At 50.7% G+C, this 21,448-nt stretch overlaps 1 protein-coding gene across 2 annotated transcripts; it reads right to left on the bottom strand.

Annotated features, from left to right (window-relative positions):
• Nucleotides 1-1,503: 1,503 nt before the first annotated feature.
• sf3b1 (splicing factor 3b, subunit 1) lies at nt 1,504-20,746 on the bottom strand. 2 transcript variants are annotated; one of them, XM_006636286.3, is made up of 25 exons: nt 20,653-20,746; nt 18,601-18,773; nt 17,845-17,946; nt 17,123-17,237; nt 12,007-12,086; nt 11,442-11,633; nt 10,873-11,113; nt 10,202-10,414; nt 9,719-9,840; nt 9,020-9,217; nt 8,594-8,695; nt 8,293-8,472; nt 7,926-8,012; nt 7,117-7,387; nt 6,502-6,647; nt 5,927-6,073; nt 5,548-5,673; nt 5,224-5,445; nt 4,868-5,050; nt 4,493-4,604; nt 3,716-3,836; nt 3,415-3,546; nt 2,825-3,097; nt 2,132-2,348; nt 1,504-2,026 (listed from the first exon to the last, which is right to left on the bottom strand). In XM_006636286.3, exons 1-25 carry the CDS (start codon nt 20,678-20,680, stop codon nt 1,868-1,870), a joined length of 3,942 nt encoding a protein of 1,313 aa, XP_006636349.1. In that variant the 5' UTR covers nt 20,681-20,746; the 3' UTR covers nt 1,504-1,867. The 2 variants fall into 2 exon arrangements, with proteins under 2 accessions (XP_006636349.1, XP_015213985.1); XM_015358499.2 differs by lacking the exons at nt 17,123-17,237; nt 17,845-17,946; nt 18,601-18,773; nt 20,653-20,746 and adding an exon at nt 12,458-16,952.
• Nucleotides 20,747-21,448: the final 702 nt, after the last annotated feature.

Here is a 21,448-nt window from a genome sequence, read left to right on the forward strand (position 1 = left end):
GATCAAAATACTCCAGCTATCTGCTTGATGTTTCACTCTCTACAGCATGACCCGCAGTCCTAAACATACCCTATCCTTAACTTGTTTGGGTGACAGCTCCAACACTGATCATGCCACATGATCGCTTTCCACATATGCTATAAAGAAAAACTTGATGCGATCAAGGCAGTGAATTAGTCAGAGCTGTGCTACAGGTCATCCTCGCCCTCCTCCAGAGGTGACTCGAGGAAGACATCCGGGGCAGCTCGCCTGCCTCTTCCCCTGGGAGCAGGAAAGCAGCCCAGAGGACACCTCTCTCCCCGGTGTGGCTGCTGGGTCGCTCCCTGAGCTGGAGACCACTGCCTTGGGCAGAGCCGTTCCACGTATCCGAAGCCTCCTCGGAGCCCCGTGTCTTCAGTCTCACTCCCGTCCCTCATTCAGGAGGTCTGGCCCACGAGACCACAGCCACTCTCCCACCCCGGCAACCTCCACTTCCTCCATGGCTGTTGGCTCCTGCTCCAGATCTCCGTCTGCCACCGCGCCTCACAGACCACGCAGGCCCCGGCGACTTCGTTCCAAGCTCCACCGGTGCTTCCAGAGGCTCTCTGGAATGCTGAAACCTTCCTGAGCGGCACTGCTCATTCCCACCTGCTGCTGCAGACAGCTTCCTGAAGGAGCGCAGTGGTCGGCACACCAGATATCACCCCCAGGCCTGCAGGCTGCATGGGTGATGTCTCGCCTGGCCCTTTTGACAGGCAGGTTAATGGATCTGAGGACCTCACCCAGATGTTCCTTGAAGGCAGCCAAAGAATTTGTTCCATCAACACTCAGGTTGCCCATGCCATCGGTTTAGACTCATTTTCACCACGGCCCCTTCACACACAGATTCCAAGCACCGGCAGCCAGCATTCCTGGAAACACGGCTGAAGGATGGCCCTCATCACGCACACCAGTGTCAACAGCGGGTCCCCTCCCGGGGTGCGATCTTCCATGCTTTACTGCAACTGCAAGCATTTACACGAAGCGGAGAACACCCCGCTTCCCTCACGTGCTCTGGCGGATTTACAGTACCACAAGCTTGTGAAACACACAAAACTCACAATATATGTAGGAAGGCCCCGTCCGATAAGATCCTGCACATTCCGCACCTTGCCCTAAAGGCTCTAATGGAACGTGCCGGTGGAATGTTAAAAGATTCCCGGCATTCCTGAGTTCTGACCTCGCCCGATTGAGGAAAAACAACGCAGGCAGCAGACGGGAGTATTCAGGGGAAACAAGGCGATGCATTTCAATATACATTCGGGAGCACAAACTAAAGTACTTGAATGCGATTTGTAAGATAGGATGATAGCTTTTCGGGACACTGGTTCCATCACGCAGCGTAAAAAAAGGGAGAGTTTGGGCAGCAGACTCACACGACCCTGGATTCCTCCCCCATTACAACTAATCTGCTATTCGATCCCTGGCCTCATCAAAAGACTGTTAAAACTACGAGCAAATGGGGAAAAAAAACTGGACAAAATCTTTTATACACAAATGTTTATTCTGCCAAATAAAGAACATCCCATTAAGAACAAAAAAAATGGAATATCTCAAACAGCTGATCCACAGAAAAAATAAGTCATGATCATAGAGTTTCTCACCGACGCCTTTCACAGCGGTGGTGCCTAAGCCCTCTAGTGATCCGTTAAAAAAAAAAAACTACAGGTTCTAGACCCCTTTAAATTATTTTTTTGCTTTTTTCCACTTTTTTTAAAAACGGCTCTGGGTGGCCACCACCCTGGCCAAGTGAAGGACCAATCAAATCGGACACATGGAAAGACATCGGGAATAAAAGTTGGGAATTCTGCATGGGGGGGAACGGATAGATGGGGGCGGGGTGGGGGGGCTACAGGAAGTACTCGAGCTCGAAGCGAATGTAGGTGTTCTTCTCGTCGTTGTAGATGCGGGGGTAGTGCGCGATCAGCGCATCCTGAGAGCCGATGTAGATGGAATTGTAGATCTTCCAGTAGACGTCCCGCACCTTCCTGGCCGGGTGGAACAGACCCTTTGGGGGGGGAGACAGGGAGAAGGTCAGTACAACAACGCCTCTACGCGGCCCCCTTCCCTCTCAGCCCCGCCTCCCCCACCATCCCCCCGGAGCACGGCCTACCTGCAGGCAGTACTGCAGCATGCGGCAGGGGCCGATGGCGACGCGCAGCCCCTCCAGTGCCCCCATCACGGCCTGGATGACGTGCGGCGAGGTCTCGAACACGTTGGGCCAGACGTAGTTGAGCAGGTGGTTGAGGGAGTCCTCGCAGCCGAAGCCGTAGACGCCCAGGGACATGTGCTGCACCACGGCGCTCGCCGTCTGCCTGTGCACCAGGTCCCTGCGGGAGGAAAACGGAGCAAAGGAGAGTGAGGGGGTGAACGAGCGAGAGCCCGGGGTTTCGAACGTCAGGGAGGAAGACGCTTAAAGGGATTCGCGGTGAGTGAGAGCAGCGAGGAGTCCGAGACCAAACTGAAGATCCACAGAGTTAGCGCTGAGAGAATTTAAACACAGAGATGAGGGTCCACACTGATGGCTGGATTTGGAGCAGAGAGATGGAACAAACTCAGAGGGGAGGGGGTGTGAAAGTCATGGTGAAAGAGGGTGAAAGCGGGACAGAAAAAAAATCACCACTGTGCCAATGTTAAAATGCAAGGCATTGAAAAGGAAGCCTCACCAACCAGTTCAATTCTGACTCAGGAAAGAGGAAATCTGTTAGTGCACTGACTCAGAGAGAGGAAGCATCGTCTGCCCCCGCGTGTTCACCACTCAGGACGTAGGAGGCACTGGGTCTGCCGGAGCCCAGCTCAGGCTCACCTGTCCATCAGTGCGTCCTCCAACAGCGGGGTGACGGCATAGATGTAGTCCTTGCCCATCTCGCCGATGTACTCGAACAGGAAGGAGAGGGACTTGAGCACGCCGTTCTGCACGTTGAGCTCGGGCACGCGGTACTCGTTCATCAGCGCCGGCAGCACCGTGAAGGGCGAGCAGGTCTCGGCCACGATGGCGATGGCCACCGTCGTGCACACGCGGTTCTGCCGCTCCTGGACCTTCAGGTTGTTCAGCAGCGTGGCCAGCACGTCGTGGGGGCTGCAGGGCGGAGAGAGACCCGTTACACCCCAGAATCATTCATCTGACAACCCCCCCCCCCCCTGAACTTCAAGCAAAGAGCTCTGGGATCCTCCCAGAAAACAGCCAACTCGCAAAAGGCAAAATTCTTTTACCCTAGGGGGAAACAATCAAATATGGAGGCACAGGGATTTTGAGAAGCCATCTGTGGTTCTGTTCTCTACCAAGCGGGACACCCAACACACGAGTACAAAGTAGGGCACTATGTGAAGGGTAGAGGGCTGAATTTTGAAATGACCCTGCCCCCAGGGAGCAAAGAACAGGCCATGCACACTGACCCGATAGCCTTGGCGATGTAACCGAAGGTGTTGACAGTGGCTCGGCGGATGGCCTTCTTGTGAGCCTTCAGCAGCTCCAGCAGCTCAAAGCAGATCCTCATCCACTCCCTGGCCGACACGTACTCCGCTCCCCTGTGGACAACAGACAGGCACGTCACCGGCGGCTCCTCAACCGGGACATTCGATGCGTCGGGAAGCGCAACGCGCCCCCACACACGCGTCTATACAGAAGCCGAACTGCATGCAGCCAGTTCCCTGATCGGCACACGCAGACCGTGCCAGCAGGCGGCGCCCTACTGACCTGTCCGCAATCCTGCCCACCAGGTCGATGCAGTTCTCCTGCACCTTCTCGTGCCGGTTCTTCAGGATGGGCGTCAGGCGGGGCAGCAGGTCTTTGATGGGAGGGGTCATCTTGTGCATTCCTGTCGAGACCAGAAGCGCATTGAACCTGGGCTGAGGGGCAGGCACACTTAGCTGCACACAGTCCTGGACAGCTGCTACACACATGGGTACAGGAGGTGGCCCTGCTTATCCACCCCTCCTAACAACTACTGTAGGTATTAATCACTGTCATACTCATACTGCCTGCAGTACCGCGATGTGTATCATGATTTTTGCATTATAACATGCAAACTGAAAAGGCACAAATGAGATTAGAATCATACCCACACATTCTGCATAATACTGTGATAAAAGAAACTGCCATCAGAAGAAATATCCTAGTTTAGAGCCGTCAGAATTGCAGCTGTGAAATGAATTAGTAGAATCTGAAACCAGTGTGTTTGAATATGGAGGGGGGCTCTAAGAATTAAAACATCTAAGGTTGAAAATGTAGAAGTTCAAGTAGAAACATATTTGGAAAAAGATGGTTAAAATGGGGGGAAAAAAAGTGTAGGATATCCACCTTGGTAACAGAACAGAGAATGATCCAGCAGACAAGGGAGATTGGGGATAATGTTATGTTTGAACATTACAACAAAGTTAAAGAAAGTGACAAAAAGAAGATAAGATAAGCTTATCAGCAGACTGGAAGTTCAGCTGAAGCTGTCTGGGCCTACAGGAGACGTGCAGGTCATACCAATGACGTTGACAATGGCCTTGAGTGCTCCCAAGATGCTTCCCAGGACTTCTGGGTACTCCTCTCCCAGATACTCATACAGCACTACACCAAGATGACCCATCAGCTTTTCCTGCAGAGAGGAGGAAGAGGAAAAGCGTCAGCAGGCCGTTAGGAGGAAAGATGTAACCGACGTAAGCGAGGTTTCGGCGCAGGTGAAACCGCTGCTGTGCCGAACCTGCCAGGCACCACTGCTCATTTTTAAAACAGTTTTCTTTTCTCTGCGAAGAACCTGTTTTTTTTAAAGCTGTTTGCTGACAAGAGCCCCATGAAGACTGTAGATATCACCCCCCCTCCCTCCCCCCGGGGGTCCCACTAGACCTCCTGGCCTCTCACCTCTTGGCAGGTCTTCATGACGACAGCCGTGCGGGAAATGAGATCAGCGGCCTGCTGGCGGACTTTGGCGGATTTGTTGTTGAGTCGCCAGAGGACCGTACCGCAGATCTGAGGCAGGTATGGTTTCACCCTCTTGCCCAGGGCGTTCACCACTGTGCCAAACCCGTTCAGCATCACCGAGTCCTGGAAAGAACGCGAAAGGGGGAACGGTTAGATGTCGTAATAGAGGGACGATAAAAACCCCACCTAGTCCTTAAATCCAATCAATGCGACTGACATCAAGTCTCCACCCTAGATGAGCCGAATGGCTTCCTACCCTCCATTACTCCGGCAAACCCCTCGAAACTCCCCCTCACCTCAGTGGTCTGCTCCTGGAAGGCGTAAAGGATGCCGTCGATGAGCTGCTCCTCCAGCTTGTGGTCGATGTCGGCGGCCCCCAGGTTGCCCATGATCTTCTCGATGGTCTCCATCACCATCTTGCGGTACTGCTCCGCCTCATCCTTCAGGTCGTCCACGATGCGCGAGATGATCTCTGCGGCCCCCACCTTGTTCGCCAGCTCCACTGTCGTGTCGACCAGCTGGGTGAGGGAACAAGGCCCACGGACGTTAACAACACTGCCAACACCTCTCCCCCACAGGCACACGCAGGACTAGAGAAGAGAGCGCGGGGTTGTGGGTACCTGTCTGTAGTTCCGCCTGTCCAGGGCCATCCTATGCTGCCAGAAGTGCTTGAAGAAAGGGGGCAGGATCTCCGTCTTGATGTAGTTAGCCTCCACACCATCTGTGCCACAGCACTGCTTCACCACCTAAGGACAAACAGGAGAAGGTCAACCTGGGACCTAAGAACTCCGAAGTGCCCGTAGGCCTCTCCGACATTCTGCTGGGAAAACACTGGGATTAGGAGCCGCAGGAGTCACGCAGGCCAGCCCTGTGGATGTGCTCAATGAATAAGACACAGGAGGTAACCTTACAACAGACAGCTCTCACGTCCCGCTAGACGCCGCTTCGCACGGATGCGATACTTCACTTCAGACCACAGCGCCGGTGCCTCTTGCTTACCTTGAGCACAATCTTTTTCATCTCTTCGTCGGGGGACTGGAACTCTCGAATGAGGATCAGCATGACCTCACGGGTGTAGTAATTGGCGTACTCGGCATCCATCAGAGGGATGAGGTATCCAATAGCCTTCAGGAAAGCAGCCAGACCCTGGGGGCAGAAAGTCAAGCCTGAGGTTTCTCCGCCTCAACTACTGACATCGGCTCTGCTCTTTAAGAACTTGAGATGCAATATTTTAACCCGAGCAACCTTGCACATCATGGAATATTAAAGTTTGCACCAAAACAAACGTGGTTAGTTCTCCCTGCCATTCTCTGTATTACACTCAGGGTAACAATCCAAACAGGTGGGGATGGAACTGGAATGCTAAGCTAGCAAACATAATACGTTTAAAGACCATTTATTGTGATTTCTGTTTAACACTTCACACACACGCAACAGTAGTATGTATACAAAACAGTACCAATATATAATAGACTAAAGGCAATGGAAAAGAGGTTTCAGTATAGATATGCACATTAAGAGCCCCCCCTCCACAGAAATGAGAAAAGCCCTTTTTCTCCACAGATCGCCTTTACCTTGCCTCTGTGCTGTCGGATGCCCTTCCACAGGGGCTTGAGCACGGAGTCGAAGGACTCGATGCCGTAGGGGGTGGCGGCCTCAGCCAGAGCCGCGATGGCCAGGGCGCTGATGGTGCGCACTTTCTGCTGCTCGTCTACCAGACCTGCGGCACACAGAGCACACGGACCACACCATCACAACACGGCCGCTGACCGCCATCTAAAGAGCACGTCTCAAACCTGCACACCGGGGCCATGTTTTTTTAGAGACAACGATAAGAACTGTTACAAACGAGAGGAGGCCACCCCCCCATGGTAGTTAGGAGAATTTATTCTGAGTATGCCATCCTCGACAACATGCCTGGGAGCTTATACAATTTTCTCAAACCTTTTGGTAGAGGAGGGCATCCTGTTCTCTGAAGCACGCGTCCCAGTAATTTCCACTTGTGCCCTCTGAATCGTGTTCAACTGCTCATCCTGGTGAGCTTTCTTCGCTGTTCAAGAAGCCCACTGGACCGCCACTCTCAATGCTTGCATTAGATTATGCCCACTCTTAACCTCTGCTCTTCCCCTCCCGACTGGTTTATCTTCCGTGTTAATCAGAGAAGCGAGAGCCCCGAGCCACACACTCACCGTGCTCAATGATCTCCACCAAGCTGCGCAGATGGGGCAGGATGGCACAGCCCATGAGGATGGCGATCTGCTGCACGATCTTGATGCCGGTGTGCCTCGCCTGCCACGACTTCTTGCTCTTGCAGACAGCCTTGAGGAAAGGCAGGAGGGAGGGGATGCCGAGCGCCGAGGCCACGACGGCGAAGGCGCGGGCCGTGGTGTTTCTCACGTACTCGTCCATGTTGTCGATGTCGGGGCGCATGGTGGAGATCATCGTCGCCAGCCCAGCTGCCTGCAGGGGGCAGACAAGAACAGAGCCTCCTCACTTTTTGAACACTTGTAAAAAAAATAATAAAATAAAAGACTCCATGGCGCACTAGCATATAGTCACTATCCTCTGGAAATGGTGGCAGTCTGGCCCCTTCAGTCAAACTAACAATTCTTGTTTTCCGTGTACCAGTGGATGGACTGAAAAGCAGCAACCAGAAAATGCTATATACTCCACACAGGCCATTTTAATTCACCCTTATTCCATAGGACTCCAGTGTATATCCCAAGGCACAAAAATTAGGAACAACTGATGATGATGTTATCCGGTCAGTCGGATCCGACTCTCGGCGATTCTATATATATATATCGCCACGCTTTCTGGTCTTGGACTTTCCCTTTCAGATGTTCGATGCCTAAGCCAGTGTCCGTTTTGATGGCGTTGAGCCACCATTTTCTCCCTCAGCACCTCATACCAAGAAAAAGTTAAATGTTTTTAAAAAACGATGTTCCACACCACAGTGGGATCAACACCCCTAGACTGCAGCAGCAGGGACACTCACCTTCGCCAAGTTGGAGATGATTTCCCTGCCCTCCACTCTGGCATAGTAATCTTCATCAATCAGCAAGGGCTCAATCACCACCAGGATCTAAGACCGCAAAAAGCATCACGTCACACACAGCATCACAGCACGTGCTCTGCCAAGCAGTCAAGATTTTTTTTAGAAGAAAAACATTTAACCTAGATTTTTTGTTTGAACAAACTTCACAGAATTACTAATAAAGAAACACCGATTTAACTTCATATAGTTGATCACATTCAAAATAACATTTCATTTGGAGCACAGAGTTGAGGAAATCAAAATAGGAAAACCTGGCAGAAGCTACTAGGCTTGCTTGCCAGAACTCACCCGCACAGCTCAGACTAACCTTGTGCACATAAGGTCTGACCAGGTCATCCAGCTTGTAGAGGATTCTGTCAATGACCTTAACCAGCAGGTGGCGCTCCTGGTCCTCCAGTGTAGGGGACATGAGCAAAGGCAGGATCTGATTGAACAGAGGCCCAGCGCCAAACTCCCGTGCCTTGTCTGTGATCTGACGTAGCGCTGCCTATGGAGAGACAGAAACACATTTAGAACAGACATGAAGTGACATTTGGCAAAAGCCAAGCAAAAAAAGCGCTACATGGAGAGGGGCGTAGTGTGTGGGATGAACACAGGGAAACACTTACCTTTCGCATGGGAGGGGTGCCATTTTTGATCTTCAGCAAGAGCTTCATGATCTTTCGCTCTTTCTGCTCCTCGGGGCTTAGAGTTGACTCATCTACCTCCACCTGAAATACAGAAGAGACAGTCAGTCACCTCGTGGCTCTTACTGCCAGCACCATAGAAACCCTTTCTCTCCCGTTCCACGGGAATAATTTAAAATCATTTTCACCAGTCACTGGTCACCCGTCTTCAACTCATATCAGATCATTTATCTTTTGCAAGCTTAGCTGGTTAATGCAAATACCGGCAGCCTTCACAAGCACTTCTGAGCACTGCAGCCCTCTGAAAACCAGACACTACTCATCTTTCCCCAATTTATCATCTTTATCTTATCCCACATCCCCATTCTGAGAAATCCATGATCCCATAATCCCCACCGCCCTGCTCACCAGCAGCTTGTCGAAGTACTGGATGTCGTCGGGCTTGAGGAAGGGCAGGTTTCCGGACGGCTGGTCGTTGACCGCCTTCATGCTGCGGTCCTCGGTCTGCATGTGGAAGCCTGTCATGCCCCCGATGGGCGTGGGCGTGGCGGTCAGCTTGCGGGCTGGCGTTCGGATCGGGACGTACCCCGCCGGGGGGGGCAGCACCTGGCCAAGGGGAGGAGAGAAACTATTTAAAAAAAACGCCCTTCACGTAGACTTCCCGTGGGAGAGGAATGGTCAACAGGCAAAGGCCGTGCGACTAAAGTTTGCAATCTGCCGAACGGGATGGTTCCACGTTTGTTTAATGGAATGGGAAAGGTTTAAAAAGAAAACTAAAAAAAAGTCATGGCAGCTCATTCCGATTTAAGTGCTCATTTAAGTACTGAACTACCCATAAGAACCATCAAACACGTATCTATCAAGTAGGTAGCTGCCTTTACTTATGTCTCAAGCTACAAAGGAACAAGTAAATGTTTATTCCATGTTGAAAAGAAGAGACAACGTTTCAGCTGCGGAGCCTTCTTCAGGTGTAGCCTTTAGGTCCACAGCCGAAATGTTGTCTCTCTTCTTTTCAGCATGGAGCAAACCTTTCCTTGTTCCTACCCATCAGAAACACCCTGTAAAGGTGAAGGGTTGCCTCTCCGAGCTGTGCAGACTAAGATGTACCTTGTAGCCCTCTGGGAACATTGCGTCCAGCTCCTCGTCCGTGAGGGGCCTGTTCCTCTCGTCGATCTCCCTCTCCCAGCGCCAAGCCTGCAGCTGTTCCGGCGTCATGCTCATCAGGTGACCTGTGGCAGGGCAGGCAAGCAGCTCAAACAGCAGCACACAGTGACCGAGCACTACGGACTTCTGTGCAGCCTAAAAGGCTGGCAAATCGAATTTTTTTTTCGGCCTTGGATAATCACAGGCAGAAAACCGTGGCCGAGGGTAAGGGTTTAAAAAACTTCAGAAAAGTACATTCACAGGATTCAAGCGATCAGCCTAACTGGGTGCTGGAGACATTACGAAAATCACTACATTGGATATTTTATGATTAAAAATCTTTGTCATTCAAAGCTAAATCTAATTTTTGATGCTACAAGCTTTTGAGAAGTGGTACAACGGCTCCATGCACAGGCACAGAAGGGGTTCGGGGCTCAGGCGGCCTACCTGGTGTAGGGGTGGCCATGTTCATGGCAGGCGTCCCAATGGGAGTCTTTCCCGGGGTGAGCAGGGGCGTGGAGGAGCCCATTTGGCTGGCAGGCGTCTCATCCCAGCGCGACTTCCTCTTGCTGGCCCCCGGGGTTGGCGTCTCCCCCACGGAGTCGCCCCCTCGGTCGGTGCGGGGGGTCTCAGCCCAGCCGCTGCCGTGGCCCGGGGTCTCTGCGCCGGAGAGAATAAAGGGATACTGTAGGAAGAGCGGCACAGCAGCTAACAGTGTTCCGAGACCGAAATGAGAGGGAGAAGGGGGAGGAGTCCGGAGGTCATGCAGCAGGAATGCACGCGGCGCTTCTAATGTTACTCGGTCTCATTAAAAGTTAGAAACGACGGATCTAAAATCAGAATATAATAGAATAAGAACCGCAAAGACTAGCGACAACTCAATGAGCACTTTGCAAACAATGTGCCTAATACAGCAAAGAGTAATAGCAGTGACCAGACTGAACCTACGTCCCGCTGAACTGAAGGTAATGTTAGCTAAAACAGCATGCATTGAGACAATAGCTTACTCCAGAGTCAACACAGAGCTTCACACTACAGAAGAGCAATTCTATCAAAAGAACACTTCTGAAAGTCACACTTTCAGCTGCTAGACGTTAAGTCCCCCCCCGAGCGCTGACCTCTCTCGGTCTTCGGCGTCTCATCCCAGCGGTTTTTGCGCACGCTAGAGGAGGCCCCTCCGTGGCCCGGCGTGGCGTGCCCTGGCGTGTCTCCGCGGCCCGGCGTGGCGGCTCCCGCGGGCGTGTGGCTTGGCGTGGGCTCCCACATGCGCGTGCTGGGCGTGGCGCCAGGAGTCTCGCTGCCCCGGGCCCGGCCGGGGGTCTCGTCCCAGCGGCTCTGAGACGGAGTGTGCCCTGGAGTCTGGGACAGAAAGAGACAGCTCCGTCACCTCTGGACAAGCCACACTCTTGTCCAACATACAGACTTCCACACAAGCTCCCTACAGATGTGACAACCACCACAAAGAGCCTTTAATCACGCACTAATCTGAAAACATAATTCACCACATCTGTCAATCTGCAAAAGCCACCCTATTTCACCCGAGTACCCCTTCAGCCAGTCTTGCTATCCCTGCGTCATTCTGCTACAAAGATTTATTCTGGCTTGACTGTGATCTCTCACTCGGCCCTGGCATCAGGCGCGCGCTCTGGAGAGAGACCGGCGCCCGTCCCCCAGCGCCCGTGCGTACCTCAGAAGCGGTGTCCGCTTGGTCCCAGCTGGAGGCCTTCTTCGGCGTGGTGCTGGCGCTGCCGGGCGTCTGGTCAGCCGTCTGATCCCAGCGGCGCTTGCGCTTGGCGGCAGCCTGAGACGCCGCAGAGCCGTTCACGGCTTTCAGGTCCCCCGACTTGGCTTTCTCTGCCAGCTGCTGGCGGATCTCTTTCTACAGCGGGCACAGGAACGCAGAGCACACAGCTCAAGAGCAAGCCCTGCTCACGAAAGCCCGCCATGCCTCGCTTATAAGTGTAAGAACAGATTGCCGTCGTTGGCTAATCTTTCTAACGTTGTCTCCTACAATTTCATTTACTTATCAAAAATATGACCAAGACAAAAGACTCATATAAAGTAGACTTCTATATAAAGTGAATCTGAATTGCCGCGTTCAGAATTCAATCCCCAAAGTCCCAGACTGAGGGTATTAATAGCGGCGTGTTGGGAATGTCAAGTGGAGGTGTGCTGGCCAGGCTTGGGCAGCGTGGGATTGCACAATGGCCTCCCACCCCACCTGGCCCACAGGCGCAGAAGGGGCCGCCTACCTCCTCCTTCGTGAGGTGCTGCTCTCTCATGACGTCCATGTAGGTTCGCGCCTGCAGCTTGGGGTCGGGCGTTTTGCCTCCTGTGGGTGAAAAGAGCAGCAACAGGACACAAAGAGGTGAGGGAGACAGGACCTGTAATGCCACTAAAATGCACAACACACACGAGCATGAGTATTCACAAGAATAATCAGCTGCTAACCTAACTTTTCAGCAGTCCATTTTTACTTTTTTTTAAAAAAAATTACTTTTGCAAACAAAGCGGATTAGCTTTTTAAATAATATTGCATATCAAAGACCTAAATACATAAATACAAACATTTTAAAGGCATAAGACTTGTCATAACATATTGCAGATACAACAAAAATGCTGACAATTATAAGAGGAGATAAGGAGAGGATATAGCCATCACTGAAGCTGGGGGTCCTGGGCTGTGCTCTCCAGAATACGTACACTTTCTGTGCCAGGGTCCTTCTGCAGTGTCAGACTTCAACCGGCAGAAAAGAAGCCTAGAAAATTTATCTCTTTACCATTAGTAACACTTTGGAAAGGGTTTGAACTCAAACACACAGCATACCACCTGTTATGTAACTTTTGAAACAATTTTAAACCCTCCTTGCACTTAACCACAACCATACCTAATTTATTTTAGCCTAGCTTCAAATTCAAAATCTAATGAGAAACTGAAAGTCCATTTTTGTTTCCATATTCCAATCTAGCTACAGCTATACTCAAACTGCACTCCGGGCCTTTTTTTCTTTTGTGGAGAAGGACACAAAAATTACGGCTCATGCTTATAAGTTGTCCGATTGTCTGAAAATGACGAATCGTGCAAAGACAAATGCTAAAAATCGGTCCCAAGTAAAGGAGATGGGTTTGAATATGGAAAAGTCAGAGCAGACAAACCGAAGGTTACAGTTATCCATCTGACAACCTTAGGAAACCTACAGCCCTGAAAAGCCAGAGGCTGGTCTTTAAAGGACCTGCCCTAACAGCCAAAAAGTGGGACGGCAGGGGTGCGAGAGGAGACGGAAAGCACCCTGTGTGAACCACTGCGACCAGAGCAGACCAACATCTGCTGCTCGAGGGACGACTCTCCTTTTACACCAATGGAGCCTGAAGAAAAAAAAAACTTTTCCATCCATAAGCGAAGCAAGAGAAACGGTCGGGTGTCAAAAGGCTGGAATGACAAAATACGCAGAGACAGCGCTGTGTGGCGCTGCATGTCAGCCACAGATGTGCAGAAACACAGCCGCCTCTCTGGAATAGCCTGCCAGCAGACCGAGAGATCTCCCCTTTTCTCAAACTCCATTGCTGAGACTGTACCGAGTACGACAAGCTCAGCTACTGCGCAGCCGAAGTGCTAGACAAGAGCTCACTCCAATTTTATCCACCTTTGTGAGGCGGCAGAAAACGGGTTCTTCATTTATCCTGCCAGCAAACTATTCACTTCACATCCTCCAGGGTGAAATTCGGGCTTTTTAGATCCCGAGTTTAATGTTGGAAAAATATGAGTCCCAGACTTGTCCTTAAGTGGTTCACACAGGATGCCATACATCACCAATTACTAACAAAAGGTAATAAAAAGGTTGCAAAAACGTTAAGCTAACATTAGGTCTTTGAAGTTTTTTTAAACCCTTAAACACTCTTGAAATTTAAAAGAGATGAACTATTACCATTTTTATGATCAAACAGCTGAAGGGACTTATCTGCGTCTGCTGAATGAGTATATACACACTATCGCCCCACCATGATGGACCATGTTAACCTTGGTAGTTGTAGGAGAATACAGAGAAGTTGTGGCTAAGGAGGTATAGGATCCCCTGTCATGCCAAGTCAGTGAGCCCACGGGCCCTGACAAACTAAGAACACTCCCTTGGGGGCAAAATCTTTTTGTGTTCACCATAACCTACACAGGATGTGTTGCGCTGCACTCATAAGAATGCAGACAGGACTGGCATAGCAGTACTGCTGTAGGAGAGAAATTAAGGACAGTTAGTATGGGCCTGTGGAATTGTAGTACACAGTTTTATAATTTCTTTACACAACAGTTTTTTTGCTTGTATGACAAAGACAGAAGTCCATTATAAGCTACATGCAGGCTTAGTAATTTAACCCTACCCCAAAGTTAAAAAGCAGCTACCCCCTCCTGCTGCTGTTTACTGATCTAGAACTGTAGCCTTTAGGCTGCAGGAGAACATGAATAGACTGGCTGTTTCTTGAATAAAAAAATGAAAATACCTCCACTGTGTTAAAGAGGAATGCACAAACTTCTGATGTTACTTAGTCTCATTAAAAGTTAGAAATGATGGCTCTAGCATAAGCTATAGGCCATTACAACAGAAGGGCTGCTGAATTTTCGTACAGTACGTACTATACAAGATTGCTGAAACACCACCCATTCAAACTATTTGTACAGTAATTATAACTACAGTGGAGGCACTCATATGCTACCACACCTCTTAAGAGCCCTTTTCACACTGGCAACCGGACCCAGGTCACAGCATGGTTCTAGCTGTCTGGGTCACCCTGACCCGGTTTGGAAAAGAGCTGACCCGGCTCATCAGCAACCCACCTCAGCAAGCAGGACGGCGGCAGGCTCACAGTTAAAACCTGCTTTCCCCGTTCGCTATTTATGATTTTGAATTTATTTTACAAAGCCTGACACCAACAGGTGCGACTGTGTTATACACCCTAGCTGAAATGTCACTTTCTGTCGCTCCCCTCTCCATTCACTGCGTTTTCTACAACAGCAAGCTCCACACAGTTGGTAGGCATCCCCCCCCAGAATTCTCTTTTAAAAGACATGACACCAAACAACACAAATGAAAAACTAAAAAGAAAATTATATTTGAGCTAGAAAACCTATAATTCTAGAAATGTTAGATTAAACCTCTCTTGCTCACATTACACTGGTGTGCCCTTATCAGAGAATGCATGGTTCTCAGTTGCACTTCTGTGGCAATATACCAATGGGCTTTTATATAAACTTCTAAATCCTTCTGTGTACAATGTTTATCACAAAGCACAGTGACGTATAATTCCTTCAGAGCCCCACTTTTAACACCTGGGGTAGCAATTCAGTTTGAAGACATCAATGTGAGAGTCTAAGGTTAAAAAAAACTGTTCCAATAGGCTGATCCTCCTTGATTGACCTTTAAGTTGAGAGCGGCCTAACTGAACCACATGACACCACGTCTCAACCCGGGGCTGAGTCTGGCCCAAGCAGAGTCTGCTACTCAGTGTGAAAGGGGCTGAAGTGTGCTTAACAGACAGCTTAGAAATGCAAGCTGCATGCAAAGGTCTGGAAACAGGAGCCGTGCAGTTCTGCAGCAGTCTGAAGGCTATACCCAGACACAAAAGTGGACTGGAAACCCCACATCGTGAACCTGTACACCTCTCACTTCCTTCAATCCTAAGTTTGAGGCTCCCTTTACTCTGTAGTGGTGCCATTTGTGCTACTGATGTAAGGTAAAACATGTGAGATACCCCGAAGATGTCTGCAGCAAGAGATCTCCCAAGGCCTCAGTCACAGCTGGGTGAATAGCTCTGTGCAACATGGTGAGAACTCTGTCTCCACTAAGACTATCTTTATTGACTGACTGAATGGGACACTGGGACAAACTGACTATGCAAACACTTCATTCATCTGTGTAATGCAGCTACTTTGCTCTCTGCCAACGTTTTGACAGTTTATGTATCCTGCAGTTACGGTAACACACTACTTACTGGCTTAGAACTCTGCACCAGGTCTGTCAACCAAGTCTTGGCTTTCAGATTCCTGAGCAAGCAGGTTCCATCCCAGTCTTATTAAACCGAGAAAAACTGCACTGTTCTGAACTATACCAATCCATATGGACAGCTTCAGACTAAATCTAAAGCTAGCATTTCCCAGGACACTATATCACTCTGAATACTCACAATCCTCTCACCTTAAGTGGAAAAAAAGAGCACATTGCTGATGGCAGACTTGGCCTGCTACAAGTTTTTAAACCAGATGCGTGTCAAAGTCTTAACTGTTCTTGTCATCTGCCTTAAAGTAAATCAGAACTTCATTAGGGGTTATTCGTAGAACTCCTGTCATATCACCCTGCACCACCTGACTCCAGTCTGTGTGTCTGAAGTAAGTCTAGTGTCAGATCTGTGCTGCGCTACATTTCTGTGCTTCCACCTGCTGCCGTTTTCACTCCCTCCCCCTCGTCCCAAAGAGTCTGGAGCCAACCGGGAGTAATGTACCATACTGACCCCCCTTGCAGCGAACGCCGCAGACCTCGACCAAGACCAGGAAGAAAAGGTGGATCTCGCCACCAACTTTCCAAATCAAAATAGTTGGAAGGCTCACACTGAAATAACCCAGCTGCTGCACACATACTGATCTGGGCAGTAGGCAATATAGTGCCAAATACCCACAGCGGCGCCAGCAAATTTCTGCAGGGACAACTAGGCCTGAACATGCTTTTAATCGCTGGGGAGCCCAGACTAGGCAGGGGGCATCACCACAGCACAGGGGGGGTGGAGCTGCATGCTGCAAAGGTGGGTAAATTATTCCCTGAAGGTGACTGCAGAAACCTTGGGCGATTCACAAACCCACTTCATTACCAACGTTACAATTTAAAGGTACACAGCTTTTAAAACAAAAAAAAAAGACCTAGAAAATCTTTACTTTGTGGCACATTTTGCACACCAGAAAAAGGCCATTAACCCTTCGAAACACACTCCATGGCAACCCAAATCACATGGCGTTGGTATGAACGCTCGATTGTCTGCCTCTCAAACCCATTTCAACTGCTGTGGCCAAGTGGCCCTTGTTCATCGTCTCAGGACCTCGGGGCAGGCCGGATTAAGAGAGAGCACAGCGCAGGCTGCACCACAGAGCCCCCGAGAAAGGCCGTACCCAACAAGGCAGAATTACCAGAATGCCTTGCCGCGGATTTGTGGGGCAGCGTCACAGGATTTGCAAGGAGAAATCTTTTGTCCGGCAAGTTGGGCTGCAGGGTGGTGCTCGAAGGGCTAAAGCCCAAGCAGGCTGGACTGGCGTGTTTATCCCTGACATGGGAGGACTGGGAAGGGGCAAGGGGACCTGAGGGGAGCGGGATGGCGGCGAGGCATGGAATTTACCGTCTGCGAAGGGGTCGAGCCGCTCGGGAGAAATGATCATCTGGCGGCGGCGAGCTTTATACTCGTCCTCCCTCTCGGCGATCTTCTGGGGCCTGTGCTCCGCAAAGGGGTCATACTGGGGGGCAAAGGGAGAGGCGGTCACTGGGAGAACACGCAGCAAGACACCCCCCGAGGCACGAGGAGCAGGAGAAAGCAACATAAACAGAACATCTGCATCACCCTCCAGCCCACAGCTGGCTCCCCGCTGAAGCTCACTACGTGCGAGCCAGGTCAGGACCTGGATGGGAGACCTCCTGGAAGAGGCGTTAGTGGGGCCAGCAGGGGGCCCTCACCCTGAGATCTGTGTGGGTCCTAATACTCCAGTATAGTCACAGGGACACTATACTGTAAAAAGGCACCATCCTTAAAATGGGACATGTAACCCAGGTCCTGAGTCTCTGCGATCACAAAAAACCCCAGGGTGTTACTCTGCCATCCTGGCCAAATTTCCCCCAGGCCTTTACCAATCATGGCCTCCTCATAATCCCCCTCTCTGAACTGGCTCCATCACTCTGCTCTCCTCCCCACTGAGAGCTGATGTGGGGAGAGTACTGGAGCATCATCCAGGAGGGGCTACACACTGGTGGCGCTTTGAGTAGTGTGCAGAATAAGTATATTACCGTTATTAACAACACGAAGCTAAATAAAACGGGGGGTGACAGCGAGCCACCAGAGGTACGGACCTGTTCTGCAGACTGGGGGATGTCGTTGAGCAGGGCCACGGGAGCATGGTACCCCGGCTTCTTCTGTCCCAGCAGGCTGGTGGAGGAGTCTTCCTCGTCATCCTGCGACCAACACAGAAAAAGCAACAACCTCATCAGTCCGGCTCTGCGGCAGCCCGCCTCGAGAGGAGACATGACACCACCTCCAGCGCCGACTTAAACATCAAACAGGTACGCAAAGGAACAAGGAAAGGTTTCTTCCACGCTGGAAAGGGGAGAAGAAACGGCGGTGAAGGCCTTCTTCGGGTGATAAAGAAGGATGGTCCAGTTTCTTTTCTTCTCTCTTCAGCATGGAATAAACTTGTCCTTGTTTGTTTGCAGCCTACGCAGCTCCCTGCTTGAATTAAACCCAACGGGTATGTACACTTTCACAAATCTTACACGGAAACACGAGAGAGTCTGCAGAAACACTGCAGGGCCACGCTACACACAAATCACAGGGCACTTTGCGTCTTGCTGTTCTAAAAAAAAAGGCATCGGACTTGTAACCGATGACCGTCAAAATACCTGAAAACATAAAGAGATCCTGGGAAAGCACACACAACTGAACGGATAGGGAGGAGCATCAGACCTTGGACGACTTGAACTGTTAAAGATCGTGCACCGGCCCTTCATTCACGCATCGCGAGTTAGCCTCGCGAAGCAGAAAGTCACGATCGCCATTTCTCCCCACAATAATAAACGCCGGGTTCCCTATTTAAAAAAAAAACAACTCACATCCTCGTGCTCGTTGGCGGCGATGGAGGTGACGTAGCCAGTGAAGCGACTGTCGCTGCCGCCGTAGATTTCCTGGTCGTAGTAGCCAGTGGAGTCCAGGCCCACGCCCCTCTCGCCCTCCTCCAGCAGGGCCGCCTTCATGCCCTGGATCTCCAGGATCTGCGCCTCGATGTCTGAGGCAGGCAGGCAGGCGGGATGGGGGGGAGTTGTGAAAGCAGAGAGGAAGAACCGGATCATCAGAAAGAGCACAGATGAGGGGAGGCCACTTGGCCCCTGGCCATTGCCCACCCCAGCAACAGAACAACAGAAACATCCCATCCTGGCCCCTCCCTCCCCTCAAAAACAAAATCTTGTTTTTTAGCAAAAACCCATGCACACAAGGCAAAATATGCGAACTCCACACAGATGGGTGCCCCCATCTCAGAATCAGATCCCAAATCACGAGGCACTAATGTCCCTCCCACAACATCACAGTGCCACCACACCAACAGGGCGCTGAGCAAAGAGACTTCGCTTCACTTCATATTTCACTCTCTCAGCACATCACACCCCAGCAAAGGCTCTGATCCCAACAATCACACCTTAACAACTGAGCCTTGAATGTGCATCGGGAATAAAGAATGGTCATTGAAGCGCAGATTTCAGAACACACCGAGAGCGGATATCAAGTCGTAACACCCACTGACACTTGTACGACAACATACGCAACGCCTGTTTTGTACTTCATGCTTGCTACCATGTTCTCAATAACATTTACAAAAAATAAATTTACACGACCAAGGCCTTCTGACAGAAAAGACCTTTGCACATGCCACTGAAGGGGCTCAAGATGGAAGATCACAGTGGTGTTTAAGCGTCTAGTGGCGTGCAGTACAGAAGGAGGTCACTGCCCAGGAAGAACAGGAGACGCTCCAGGGTCAAGACTTCCCCAATACAGATGTAACGGTACAAGCTCTTAGCATAGCATCAGCAATTAACAAGACAAGGTAAGGGAGGCTTCCCGCGGAGCTGGGCTAGCTCTGCCTCGAGTTTAAGCGCGACTCGTAGGACCGGCTGGACTGTGGCTCTCCAGGCCCAGCGCTGGCCACTCCTGCCCGCACCTGCGCGGAGACCGCGGTGCAAAACCACCCGATTCCCATCTGAACCGGATACCAGACCGCAGCCTGTTTCACGCCAACTATTTCGAAGGGGGGGGCGGCGGTTCAGGGAATCGGGTGAATTTAACCCGAGAGCCGGACTGTTAGCTCTGGCAACGCTGCGTCAGGGACCGAGGACTTGGAAAGTTTCAAACTAGCAGCCTAGACCAGCCTCGTTGTTGAAATGAACGACATGTTGCCCCCCCTGGGGCCATCGACAATTAAGATACTTCACGGGCAAATTTAGTTCCATTCACAAATGCACCCGAGAGGCGAGCCCGCATGAGCATGACTTTGGTCGCAGCTTGTGCACAGCTGAGTGGCCCTGGCTGGCGTAAACACTAACACGCCATTTTTATTCAGCCGGCGCTCGCTGCACCGCGCGTCTGATGCCAACAAACAACCCCCACGCCTCTCGAGGGGCGATTACACGAATGCCCTCCGTTAAAAGACGGCCGAAACGGATGAGCTCGCCTGAGCATCTGCTGTTCTTTCTGTCTTACGAAACGATGCCACATGTCCGACGGGCGCCTCAATGCGCATTTCGGAATCGTAGGGCTACCTACCGAAAACGCGCATCACGCAGTTCCCAATCAACCCTTTATACATTCGCGTGCAGCTACGGATATCTAGTCTAAAATTACGCAGGTTTTCGTTTTGGACAGGTTAAAAAACAGCGTCGTTTGAAATCATAAACTCCCTGCGGAGGCGAGTCTGCGGGCGCCATTATCTCTCTCTCGGTTCACAGAGCGATCACACTGCGCGGCCGGCTCCCCTCACACTCGACAAAAAAAAAACACCTAAACCTGCTACACATAACCCGACTCTGCTTTCGCAGGGTGCATTAGGATCTTAACCCATCCATATGAACGATTTACAGCGATTTACTTTGAGGATTTCCTCTTATTCTCCTTACCTTCGTGTGTTTTGGCGATCTTCGCCATTTTCGTAAATCCGAGAGTCTGTCCGGAAGGCCAAGCTCGAGCAACTTCCGCTCTCGCTCTAAAGGAGAGGTTTATGCGCCTGCGCAACGGGGAGGGGGGGTAGGAGGGGCTTAAGGCGAAGTGCTCTCGCGCTTTGGGTGCAAGACGCCACCTTGTGGTGTCCTGCTGTATCGCCGGGGTTCAATCTGTTAATTGAATAACAACGATGTTGATGTTCAGATCAAAGATGATCAGAGAAGACCGGCGCTCAAGCTCCACCAAAGAGATATTACATAATTAAACAGAAATGTGTATGTTCTAATTCATAATTAAACATAATGAACAGGTTTTTGAACCAGGACATAATAAACTAACCAGGCTCACACCCGGAGGCTGGATACACTGCAGAGCTAAATAACGAGTCTTTGTCTGTACCCCGATTGGTCTCGTGAATAGGGTAGTGAGAACCCGAACTTTTGTGTTCTCTTGAGTTATCGAACCTAAGCCCTCATCTGAACATCGTATCTGGTTCACAATAATTCACTGAGCATTAAACTGAGTGTAATCACTTACTGGGTCATTAATTCATAATTAATAATAATTGCTTACACTTATATAGCGCTTTTCTGGACACTCCACTCAAAGCGCTTTACAGGTAATGGGGATCCCCTCCACCACCACTAATGTGCAGCCCCACCTGGATGATGCAACGGCAGCCATAGTGCGCCAGAACGCTCCCCACACATCAGATATCAGTGGGGAGGAGAGCAGAGTAATGGAGCCAGTTCA

Source organism: Lepisosteus oculatus, chromosome 12 (genome assembly GCF_040954835.1).
Source record: "Lepisosteus oculatus isolate fLepOcu1 chromosome 12, fLepOcu1.hap2, whole genome shotgun sequence".
Taxonomy (NCBI): domain Eukaryota; kingdom Metazoa; phylum Chordata; class Actinopteri; order Semionotiformes; family Lepisosteidae; genus Lepisosteus; species Lepisosteus oculatus.